At 40.5% G+C, this 13182-nt stretch overlaps 1 protein-coding gene across 4 annotated transcripts in view; it reads right to left on the bottom strand.

Annotated features, from left to right (window-relative positions):
• Positions 1-8139: 8139 nt before the first annotated feature.
• ASB7 (ankyrin repeat and SOCS box containing 7) overlaps positions 8140-13182 on the bottom strand; it is a 30383-nt gene continuing 25340 nt past the window's right edge. For 2 of the 4 annotated variants that reach the window (XR_009488178.1, XR_009488179.1), the window contains one exon: positions 11720-11844. Coding sequence is in view for 1 of the 4 variants with exons in the window: in XM_059858644.1 (XP_059714627.1) it covers positions 11705-11844 (140 nt within the window). In the remaining 3 variants the exon portion in view is untranslated. Of the gene's footprint in view, positions 11845-13182 lie in introns of all 4 variants that reach the window. The other 2 variants (XR_009488177.1, XM_059858644.1) reach the window with 2 other exon arrangements.

Below are 13182 nucleotides of genomic sequence, written 5' to 3'. Positions count from 1 at the left end.
CCCAAGAATGAGTAATGGTCTCATTTTCCATCTGCAATACTGAGCAAGAGCCAAGGGCAACCCACTGACACTGGAGGACTTGGACCATGAGTTTCGGTTTTGCCTCCTGCTCTTGTCAAAGGCCACTGCTGAAAGCCTCCTAACAGGACTTCATAAAAGTGGCTTTTCAAGGTTCCATAGAAATTCAAATGAACTTATTTCCTTTGTCATGGATTTCTGAGTCATCTTTTCCAAGGGAGGGGAGAGGAAATATAATCAGAAAAGGGAATTATTCCTATTTTACAAGACGGAGCAGATCTACACTAGTCATCCTTTATCTTGTCATCTTCCTGACCACAGTATTGTGAAAAGCCCACAAGGAGAAATGGCAACAAACATCAATGAAATACTGTGCTCTTTATATCATTAAGTCCTGCCATGAGGAGGAAGGGAACCCATGGCATCTTTCAACCCTGCCTTTGTTACTCACACCACGCCTTCTGGAAGGCACAGTACAAAAATGTTATGCAAAACCAAGCCATTCCTGGTAGTTTAGCAAGAAGCATTCATTACATGACAGAAAACTTTCATTTCAGTGTGTCCTTGTTGACTGAGCTGACAAAATCTGAAAAAATCTGACACGAGGCCAGAGCTGTCCAGTGGTGGGGGCATCAAACCAACTTCTTCACTGGGATACACCATAATTGCCCAGAACAGAAAGTTGGAAGCATGGGGAGATGGGCAGAACTGGGGGAAGGTTGTACCTAGCCCTGGGTCCTACCAACATGCCAAAATGTGGTCACACCAAAGGGTGAAGCCGCAATCTCCAAAATGCGCTGGTGCCCCGCTGCAACAGGTGGTGAAGCTGCTGTGCACTGAAACAGGGGTTATGGTCACAGCTTTTGAACTCTTCCCTTCAAGAAACATTTTATGGGAAACTGTCTTTATGGGAGCTGGCTATCATTACACCAGATCTTGGAAAAGCACAGTGTTTTCTAGTGAAAGCTTAAGCAAATACCTAAACCCCCAAAGCCCCCCTTTTTCCAGTAACTGAAAGGAAGACCCATTTAAATTTCTAGTCTGCACATTTCCTTCACTTTCCATCTAAAAGAAAGAGCATTTAGATACAAGGGTGTCAAGTGGTATGAATCATCTTTAAAGCATTCAGTTTAATTAGACAAGGATAAGGAGGTTTAAACAAAGTCACTGAAGTCTAATTCTCTGTATGAACTCCTATCATTCAGCAGATGAGTGAAACCAGTAAAAGTGAAAAAGCAAGGGTTTAGCTGTGCTTATTTGTTACAGCCACTGCTCTTGAACAAAGTGGTTTTTATGGCCATGAACCTCCGTGGGAGCAGAAGTCAAGGTCCCAGTGACAATTCATCATTTTGGGGAAGAACCCTACAGTAACCTCACATCTGTGTATGGCAGGAATAAGAGGCAGCTGTGAGTAGCTACTCTGAGAATAAATCCTACTCAAAAACCCATGACATATCCATGCTGGGGTATGTTCTGGTAAGGCAGATGAGTCAAGGGAACGTCACAGAGCGTCAGCTCATCTCCTGTCCTGGGAACAGATGTCACCACCCCGACAGGGACAGCCAGCTGTGGAGCCAGACTCCATTTACACACTACAATAAAAGCCCAAAGTTTTTTAATAGTACACAAAACAGGCAGTCAAGGTTTCAATTCCAAGTAGATTTCTTTTTTTTTTTTAATGCAGAATAATTGACTTTGCTGCTTCTGTAAAAGATTTGGGAAAAGGAGATGAGAGAGGACATGGATGAGGACAGGGAACTCTAAGAGACATGAGGCTTCAAGCCGTGCATTTTCCTCTGCATGGACAGAAAAAAACAGCACCTATTTGCTGCCTCAATTCAGTATCAGTCCAGATTTGTTTCAACAAGACAGTTTCCTCCAGCACCAGCTCTGAGTATGACTCTAATGCAAGGAAGAATTTAATGCAGTAAGAGCAACCACCAAGGTTTCTGCCAACAGGGGCATTTCTGCTTGGAGCACTTAATGGTCTCTTGACCCTGAAGATAAGGGGAGAACAAGAACCCAAACAAATATCCCAAATCAAAATCCAGACATTTTTTGTGTTCTTCTCTGGGCAACCAAGGGGCACAGCTTCTTTGTTACTTCACAACCAAAAGAATCCTCCAGAAAAGGGTCTACAGTGCCTTATCAGAATCAGAACAGCCTCAGGGAAGACCTGGGGGTCTGTACCAGTAAAGAGTGTGGACTAAGAGGTGACAGCAGCAAAACCAGTGTGGGGAGCGAGGGAACCTCCAAGCCTGATTTGAAAGAAGAAGTCTGAATAGGAATAATTTACTACCCCCATGACTATACAAGAAAATGATATCATCAGCAAGATGAAAGACTGTACAGAGAGACAGCAACATTCATTACTTCCCAGCTGAAATCAGGACTCAACCTGGAAACAAAAGCTTCAGCTCCTCTGCGGTTGGGTAATTAAACACAGAAGGGACTGGAGAGAAAAGGCTTTTCATTCACCATCACACAGACCTTAAAGGTGCATTCAAACTTCTTTCCTGAAGCTGAACTTTCATCCAGCTACCAGGATAAAGTATTTGGCTCGAGTAGGTGGAAGGCTGAACTGCCATCACCCACTGAAGAAACAGGACTTGTCCACATGGAGCTCACACTCCTGTAATACTTTGGGCTGTTAAGTCAGGGCTATTTCAGTTTTGGAGGTTGAGAGCAATATTTTTGTCTGTCCAGCAGCCTTATCTACAGCAGAAAGGCCTGGGGAGGTGAACTGTGGCACTTTTGCCAGAGGAAAGAGCTATTCCAGCTCACTGGTGAGGTACAGCTCTGACTGAGCCACGGGCAAAGACTCTTTGTAGTGCAACACACGAAGTATTACACAGTCCAGATGTAGCTCTTAACAATGACAACCAAATTCTCACTGGAGGGATAGTTTTGCATGGCATAATTCACTACAAGTGAAAACTATGCGAGCCAAGATATAATCTAATTATTTCTGGTTTCTCAGGGCTGAAGGTGAGAGGGAAATTTAAAAGCAAACAAAGCTGCATTGCTCAATATGGAATGCTGCAATATAAAGAAGTGAAAATTAAGGCCCTGCACAAAACATGTCAATTTTTGATAGATATGGCACTAACATATATTAATATTTCTGACAAGCCAAGAATGTCAGATTTCTAAGCACAATATGAATCACATTAGAATTAAGAACAGCTGAGCCTGCACAACAGATTATACAAGTATTTATGAAGCACAGGAAATACTCAAAGCCAGCAAGTTCAGCTGTATACCAATATAACTAATAACTGTTATGCTCCATGTATCTGGTAAAAAGCCACTTTATTGACAAGATAACTACAAATTAACAAAATACTGGATAAAATATCTAACATCTGGGCAAAATATAGGGAGCATTAAAAATGCCCTTTGAAAGAAGGAGTCTGTTCTCATTAAAAGTTTTTCTCTTATCAAGACTGAAGGAAGATCAATGAATCATGAAAGCAATTCAAGTTAAACAAAATTCTCCTTTGCTCAAAATGGCAGATTTCAAAAATTCTGGCAAAATGGCTTGAGGAAAAAAATAATCAGTGTACCCAAGCTCGGGAAGAAGAAAACACAAACCACAAGATTCAATTTTCAATTTGCAGCAAAGATGATCTGAAGCAATTTATCAGATAAGATTGAAACTGCCCCTATCTGGACACCTTTCAAAGAACTCTTATTTGGAATCATTAAAGTGTTTTCTCCTATTGGCTGAAAACAACTGATGAGGTTCCTAAAACAGCCCCTTAATTTAATTTACTTGGACACGAACAAATTAAAAGCAGAGTTACAGGATATAGTACTAATACTGCAGATATGTCACTGTAACATTTTTGGTGCCCTTAATCAGTTTGATTCATTAAAATAATAACTGGTTGTGATGTGAAAGAACTTTGCTAAGTGTTAGAGTCTTAAAAAAAACATAAGATAATCAGTGATCTGGAATGAAACACTGGAATGGAAGTCAATGAAAATGTAGGGTAAGATATTTTGGTTTTATGAAAAAAAGTATTGAGTCTTTAGCCAAGAAAGCAAAGTCCTGAGCAATATCACAAAAACTGACATCCCATAGGAGTTTTTCACTTAGACCTTTTCAATCCACCTGCTAGGATGGTCTCTGGAGCAAGGAAGGTCTCATTCCCCATCCTCCTCAGTGAGGTGTGGAACACAAGTTGTGAAGGAGGAGAGAAAGTCTTTGATACCAAAGACAAGAGCGGGAAGGAGCTGGGTGCCCACAGAACCACAGACTGGTTTGGGATGGGAGAGACCTGAGAGTTCATCTCATTCCACCCCCTGCCAGGGGCAGGGACACCTTCCACTACCCCAGGCTGCTCCAAGCCATCCTGCCTGGCTTGGAGCACCTCCAAGGATGTGGCACCCAAACTCAAACACACCAGAGCTCAAGGGAAGGTGCTCAGGGAACCAGAAGAGGCCTGGGTTAATTTTCCCAGGTGGATTACACATAAGTAGGGACCAAAAAGCCCCATGAGCTTCAGTCATTTGTTCACAAGAGCAGGAGACATCAGGACTGGGCTCCATCCAGCTGGGAACCTGCTTTGAATGACCTTCTGGGGTCAGCCTCAGAAATTGTGTAACAGTTTTGGTATTTTCTCTCTCTGTGGCACAATTTTAACAAACCTGTAATCACAGCACTAAAAGATGGGAAAGTGAGTACAAATCCCCATCCTTAATTGCTTTGCCTGGTTCAGAGTGGGAACTTTTAATTCAAGTCTTGCACTCATCAGGAGGGTGCCTGAACCATCAGAAAACAGTGATTTTTTTCAGGCTTACTAACCATTAAATAACTCACACAAAGTTGAAAAGGAACAGACTCAAATACTCACACAGATTATTTTATATTAAGGATGTTCAAACTTCTAAGCCCAACAACCCACATACCAAACATTTCTGTAAGATCAAAAGGCACATTTTCTGCTCTCTCCCTCACACAATCCCACACACATCTAAACTTCACCCTCTTACCAAACATCCTGGGCACTTTATTTTCAGACTGACTGCTCTCTGAAAATTATTTGGTTTTGCTTCCTAGCAGCTATGTTAAAACCCATTATGAGATGAGCAATATCCAAGAGAGCCAGGGGATAGATCTCAAGTTGGGCTGCTCGAGACAGACACAGCTTGGAAGTCATTTTCAGTAACCCACATCCTGCAGTTGGGTACCCTGAGGTTTGAAAATCAAGCATTAGATGAAGCTGAATAAAAATTTCTACTACTCCATACAAATGCTATAGTCAGGTAGGAACAGATGAGAACCTAAAAATCTCACTTGTATTGGCTTGTAGGTGGACAAGACATGGACAGTAACATCTTCCAGCATCATCTTTGACTTATCATGGACAAGGGCAGATCTGACAGCTCCAGATCCAGAGGTGCTATTCAAACTCACCACCTTGTATTTTAAACACACTGTGAGTACAGACTGCAAGCAGTCAGACACTCAGCAAAGAATGTAAGAACCTGTTGTTATGCTAATGTATATAAAATTTAATCTCTAATGGCTTTAAAATTAATTCTTTAAAATAAAATGAGTTTACATTTCATTGCAGATCTACTTCAATCTGCTGTTTGTCAAGACTCAGAACTAGATACCAAAGTTTAAGTAACTCTAGCAGAGTTTTCAGGAGAAAAATAAAATTGTCTGCTGGTTGCTTATAAAGTTGGCTTGAACTACAGAATCCCTCCTAGTGCTCCTTCACAAAGTGTTTCGCAAAAACCTTCCAAAAATACTCTCCTCATTAGGCCATAAAACAAGGAGCAGGACTGCAAGCTGACCATCCAAAGCAATTATTTGCTCTTTCACACCAGATTAAATGTTGAGTAACCACCACCTTCAGCGAAGCTACAATGGTCCAAGTCAGAAATGAGGACAGAATTTAGTAGAACACATCCATTAACTTCCAGTCACTCGTGACAGAAGAGGAAATGATCTATTTGGAGTCTATTAAGATTGCAAATAAACTCTATTTTTGCAAGTCAGAATAGAAGAGTCATGGCAAATTTTGTGGTCTATAAGAATAGATGATTTTGCTGTAGATCAGTCACTTACAGACCTACATTTTCTCCTAGAAGTATTTACTCTTGCATAACCTACTGCCTATAAGCTTCTTTTCATTCACCTTTCTCACTCCTTTTAGGACCATTTAATTGATGCCGAGGGGTCTGTAAAAACATTGCAGCAGAATAAATCAAAACTGAGGGAAATCCTGACCCTGTAGCACCCATCACTCTCAAACCCACTTGTTTTAACTGTACACCAACTCTACCACATGAGAAACCTGCAAGTCTGAACAAGGCTCAGAAATGCTTCCAGACCCTTTACAAGCACCTCTGGAGATGGTCAAACATCCTTCTTGCAAACATGACAACATTCAGAACTTACCTGGGACCTCACCAACAGCAGCTAGAAGCACTAGAAAGACCAGATGTGGAGGAAACAGCTGGAGCTCTGACTTCTTCACTAGACAGTTGGAGACATCCCAATAAAAGTCAGCAGAGCTTTCGAGCCCAGTGTTTGCTGTTCCAGCTGCACGTTGTGGCTCCCTGGGGGATGCACTGGCTGAAGAACTCCTGGTAGCATGGTTTCATAGAGCAGTGCACATACCTGCTTTGTTTCTTATTGCCCTGGGATTAAATCACATGCTGAGCTTTACTTTGGCTAATAAGTCAAGGAGTAGAATCCTACAGCAGACACTCAGTGTGCCAGTGATAAAGGAAAAAACAAACTTCAGTCTATTCCACTTTCCATAACAGGATAAAGCCTTTGAGGTAGTGGTAGCCTCAATCAAAGCAGAGGGGAAAGACTTGAGCAAAGAGAACTTAAATGCTTTACTCCAGCCTGTCTGGGAAAAGACACAGCAGAGCCTGTTCTGTGCTCTGATAATTTTTCTTTCAAAGGTTCTAGTTTTTTGTTATTCACTATGGTAAAACCCCCCATGTTTTGCCATATAAAATAAGTACACTTCTCTATCACCCACTTCTACCAATATATATAAAGATTGTATATTCTAAACACATCATTTGTCAACAGCTTGTAAATCAGGTTTTTCCAAGTAGTAACATTAGCCATTAATTGTTTTAAACTTCACAAGTGAACACTCATACAGGAAATATGATACATAAACAGGAACAAAGTCTTTAGCACAGCATTCAGTACAGCCCAGCCAAAGCCTGGTCAGTCTGTTAGGAAAGAGCAGCAGCAGCTCTAAACACAACTGCTGGTTGAACAGTGAATGTTCTCCCAGTGATGTTTGTGAAGTTTGCTCCTGAGCAATAGAAACAGCATTTTTTCCCCCTACTACCCTTTAGCAGTAATATCTTGAAATCTTGTCTTCTTCCTCTCCATTTTTAGAGTCCAAAACCTTACTGCAACTTTTGGTTGTACATTTTTCTCATGACTGAACCCAAACGTTCCAGTTTCTATTTGTGTGGCAGGAAAATTCATATCCACCCCCCTTTTATATTAGTAGTAAATAGAGCCTAAAATGCAGCCTCTGTTTGGTCTTTTTTGTATCTTGGTCAGTGCATGAGCCTGAAGAGGAAAGGGGAACCTGTCAGAAAAGCCTGAAGTGGCAGTGCTGGTATCTGAGCAAGGCAAACCCAAGCACTCACAGTTTAGGAGCAGTTTGTTCCCCCTTCCAAAGCCCAGCTCTAGAGTGAGTTTTGTTTTACTGGGAGGGTGGGGAGGCCCTGGCACAGGATGCCCAGAGCAGCTGTGGTTGCCCCTGGATCCCTGGAGTGTCCAAGGCCAGGCTGGATGGGGCTTGGAGCAGCCTGGGACAGTGGAAGGTGTCCCTGCCATGGCCGGGGTGGAACTGGATGAGCTTTAAGGTCCCTTCCATCCCAAGATATTCTATGAGGGTTTTGTCCATATTTACTGGTAAAAAAAAAAAAATCACATTACAACTTATGAGACATCTGAACTCCCATTTGTGGGGGCATTTTGAGTCCCAAATGCATTACAGAATCATGTACCCCAGAGAAGGGAACAGGAGTAGAAGAGACAGACAAACATGGAGAGAAAATGTGTAAAGTGGTATTATGTTATTAAAACATTACATTAGAAATAAACAGAACATAAACCAAAAATAGGTTTTAACCAGGTTTAACTTTTTTCTTTTTCTTTTTTTTTCTTTTTTTTTTTTTTAAATTCAAATTGACCAAAAGCAAAAACTTACATTGCAAAGGAAGAACAAAATACATGATGGTATTGGTAACACAGCATTGCATGGGAGCTGCACTTGTGGGCAGGTTTTTTTCCTCCAAACCAGCCCATCCTGGTAAAGATGCCATATCTTTTCTTTTGCCTCTGGGTATTTATCTGAAGAGTTTTTCCAGATGTGTTCTCCTATGATTGCCAACCAGAGCCAGAAAACTGAATTTTCCACGCTATCCCAAGGAAGCCAGAGTTATTCCAAGCATAAGTGATAGTGAATTTAAAAAAAAAAAAAAAAAAAGAAAAAAAAAAAAAAGAAAGAAAACAAACCCAAAACAAAACAAACCCACTCGAGCTTTTCAAACTAACAAGTATTGTCTATAATGTAAATAGTTTAGAAATATGGTAATTAAATAATCTAAAAAACACTCTTACTCTGCTGTACATTTATAAACATAAATATTTACAAAAACTTTCTGCTTTGTTTTAAAGGATGAGGTTTGCAGTTTGTTAATGATCAGAGTCTTCTACTCATATTGATTCTTTGGTGTGTTTGCCAATTTTTTAAGGTTTATTAAAAGTGTTCAACCGTGAATTTTAAGGTAACGGAACGAGGCTACATCACAAGTCTATTATGCACTTCTCCTTCCACATTCTAGTCCAAATGAAAAACAAAGGTCAGTTTGTTCTTCAAAGTATTTGTGCACAATATTGAAAATAATAATAATAAAAAAAAGACCAAATTCCCCCTTATTGAAATTTGGGTAGGATTATCAATGAATAATCCCACTTTATCTGCACTTGAGCACATGGATAACCAGAGATAGTGCACAGGACTATCAGTAGGTTCACAGCCACATGTGCTGTGGTGCTTTCCAAGAATTAAGGTGAGAAACCAGCTACAAGAGATGGCTTAGCATTGCAAAAAAGGATGAGGGCTTCCCTCCACCCTGGGGAGAGGAGAGGATGAAAATTAATTTAAAAGAAAGGCTTTTTACTGGCCTGAAACATATGTGTGTTCCCTTTTGGATGTCAGTTACTTAAAAGAAATAACCAAAAAACAAACCTCAAACAATAAATAATGGAATTACACATTTCTTCATTAAATAGCATTCTTGTTACCAACAAAGTCTTTCATAATTTTCTTCAGTCACAGCAACAGACAGAACAAATAATTTGCCTTAATATAGATTGCAACTAAAATATACTCTAGATTACCTTAGAAAATATTACTGTAAAAATTCAGTGGGGAAGGACATTGGTTTAGACCAACTTACAAGTGTAGTGAACTAAGTCTGTTCTGTTTGTTTTATTTTTTTTTAAAGAAAGCAGTTTTAAGTTCCTGATTTCACGTCAGAAAACGGAAGATTTTGTTAAAACCTGCCAGTCTGCCCTGTGTCAGCACTGGAGAGCTCAAAGATTGGAATGGCTGATCTTCCCTCCACAGGGGCCAAGAGGTTTGAGCCATGCACTCCAGCTCACAGCCCACAGCTTGTCCCTACTCCACAGATACAACCAGGAGGAAGCACCATAAGCTCTACAACCCAGTGCAGGGTGTTAGGCTGGACTTGCTCGCTCACAGAGCCGAGATGTGAACTCCTGGTCACTGCTCCAGCAGCTGGACTTGAACCGGTACAAGCTGGAGATAAGAAGGTTCAACAGCCCATTGCCAACCCTGTGAGCCATGAATCTCCAAAATCCCTTATTGTCTGCAAACCTGATGCAATGCCAGGCACAATAGGGACAGCTAATCCTCCTTGCTTGCCATGGTTCCATGCATCCATTAGCAGTGATAAGGTTCATTCTCAGGGAGCTGCAGTCCGGGGTTATCAAATATTTAAAGGAACTAGCAGAGTTAAATAATATGAGTTTACCTGCCTTACCTTGCTTTTCCTATTTTTAACACTAAGTATTTTGAAAGTGACAGTGTGAAACTTAAAAGCCATCATCGTTCCTTTCATCTCCCACTTCGGTTGGTGCAATTGCTACAAAAGCACTCCTACTATCAGAGGGGCTCTTCTGGAGCCAGGCAGATGCCAAAATAAAAGTAGAGAACTCTGGCAAGAACCTTATGCTGAGTCTGTAATGCCTTGAAAATAAAGAGGGAAACAACTGCACATTTTGGCCCAATCTTTTGATCAATAAATTAATTTTTTCCTATGATCAGAAACCAAACTCTGCAACAGATCTTTTAATACCTGGTTTGAAAGACACATTCAGTAGCCAGATTTCAATCCTCCTCTCAGTTTCTGCTTTCAGATTAATTGCAAAATTTGAACCTTCAATGTCAGTGGGGCTTGTCTTCTTAGTTAATAACTTAGGTGCACTTCCCGCTCTCTAACCTGAAACAAACTGAATTTCAGAGCAGTCAAAAAACACCCCACCCCTTACTCTGCTTTTAAAACCAAAGGGTTTGGCCAATCTACCTTTTTTTTTTGGACACAATTTGGCTGAGAACCCGTAGATAAAATCTCAACTGAAAGTGAAATAAAGCAGGTTATACATTCATGAAATTCAGGGAGTAACAATGAACAGCAACTGCTGCATCATTTCTGTAATGTCATACCAACATTACAGTGAGGCAGCAGCTCCTGCTCTCACAAATAATGCACTGAGCCTAAATGAGGAATAGTGGGGGAATCACACATCAAGGGAAAATACATCAGAGAGATTATTGCACAGGAGGCACTGTATGAGCAACAGAATACACTGGCTTCAAAAAAATCTAAATTTGTTTCCTCTTAAGTTAATGTAAAAAATACAGAGGCTATGCCTCTCTGTAGTGTACTGTCACTGGTAAAAACAGACTTACAAACAGCCCGTTCAACAGGGAATGTTGGGAAAGAGGGCCTGAATTCTCTGGGCATCCCAACTACAGTAATTAGGAAAAGAAAAATGCCAAAAAAAAAAAAAAAAAAAGCCAATTTGTAGACCCATAGACCCTCGAATTGAACAGGGTAACTGCATTTTTTTCCTCAGTTTCCTAATTATATTTATACAGTACCCAAGGACATGTCGATTATCCCCTCTTCCCTCTGTCCTGCAAAAACAAACACCTGGCAGAGACAGAGGTCCTAACAAACAGGGTTCTGGAGGTCTAGCTGTATCCTTTTGCAGGACTGGTGCCTTGATTTCCAGACTTTTATGTTCTTGCATCATTGCTCAGCATGCCAACTCAAACCAAGCACTTCCCTCGAGGGGCTGCCTTCCATCTCCACGGCAAGTCTGCACACAAAATGTGAAAACAAACAGAAAACCAACAGCAATTTTTAAAATGCAATATTGTATAGAAAGCTTGGACCTTGTAAACTTGGACCAAGAAACCAAAAATTAAGACCTTCTAGCGTGTGGTATAAAAAACCCAAGGAAGTGTATACCTGCCTTCTGACTTCACAGAAAAATCAGAATTTGCATAGGATATACTTTGTGCAAGGCAACAAGCCTCTTCAGTATCTGGAATAGAACTAAACTTGCTCACAGTTCCTCTCTTCATGGATCTCAGATATCATCAAATTTGTGTTTTAAGTAGTCTTTCATGACCTTGGCAATGGGTAGTTCATCGAGCAGTTTGAGGTTTTGAAGGCCTATACACTGACGGATTTTAATTCGGCATAGATCTTGCAAGTTTCTGGGCTGTCCTGAAAAGACAAAAGGAACACATAAAAATAAAATGATCACATTTTAAATGTATTTTAAGACATCATTTACTCTGAAAAATGACAGGGCTTTGCTGTTTCCTAAGAGGGAGAGGGAAGGGGAAAATGACAAGAGAATCACGAGTTAATACCTTTTTAATGAACTCAATGAAATCAAGGGATGAATCCTAAAAACATTTTTATATGCACATAATTTTACTGATGCCAGTGTAAAGTGATTTCACCCATGTGAGGATTCCCACCAGGTGGCAACATATGCTTATGCATTAGGGAACAGCAGAACTCCTCCATTTAACTTTTTGTGGATTTTTTTTTTCTATCCTTGGGGGGAAAAAACCCTCAGTCTTGCTTTTCTTTCAAACAATGAGACAGAAACTTCTAAGTTCAGCTGTAAGAGGACTAGGAAGTTTCCTCAGAGAGTGAGGATTTATAAAAGTTATTCCAGGATAGCTGTGGCAGAGTTAAAGAATGGGGTTTTCTTTGCCTTCTAATGAAAAGATAAAGCCTTCAGGCTTTGGATGCAGCCAAACCCTCATCTAACAGAAAGGGATGAAAATGTGAATTAACCACTGTCCACAGAGGAAAAGCTTTACTGATATCACACTGTCCTAGGCTGTCCTTTCTCCCAGATTTGCCCTAAACCAGGACAAATACAAACTTCAGCATTCACGGCAAGGATTTTCCAAAATATGCAATTCTCTTTCAAGCTTATTCTTACCAGGAAACTGCTCAAAATCAAACACCTTAAGAAACAGTTGAGGTTTGGTCCCTCTATCCAAAATAATGTCAGAAAATTTAATGAAGTCTTGTATCTGAATGAACCCAGCAATGGATCCCAAGGAAGAAAGAAAGAGAAAAAGAACAGAACAGACATTGAGAAATCCTGCCCCAACAAACCCTTCTAGCTTTCAGCACTGGTGCCTTTGGGCCTTCCTAGCCCAGAGATTGCACACAGATCTATGTCTTTAATAGCTGTGAATAGCTTGCCCTTTGTAAATCTGTCTAGTGTTTTTTGAACCCATTCATACTTTCAGTATCCAAAACATCCTGTGGCAACAAATTTCACAATATAATTAGGCGTTGGCTGGAAAACTGCAAAGTAATTTTATTTATTTTAGATCTGCTTCCTGATGGCTTTGTTGCATGCCTGCCATTCTTTGAGTTACAAGGAAAATAATGAATAATTGTTCCCACGCCAGTCATGGTTTTACATACCTTTATATAAACCTCCATCCTCCACTCATGCTTGCTACCTCTTCCCAAAGCTGAAAACTCCAGCTAACAACCCCCACCATGGGAACCACTCCAAACCTCTGAACT

Source organism: Haemorhous mexicanus, chromosome 13, assembly GCF_027477595.1.
Source record: "Haemorhous mexicanus isolate bHaeMex1 chromosome 13, bHaeMex1.pri, whole genome shotgun sequence".
Taxonomy (NCBI): Eukaryota; Metazoa; Chordata; class Aves; order Passeriformes; family Fringillidae; genus Haemorhous; species Haemorhous mexicanus.
The sequence above is the reverse complement of the archived record's forward strand: the minus strand, read 5'-3'. Positions and strand labels throughout refer to the sequence as shown.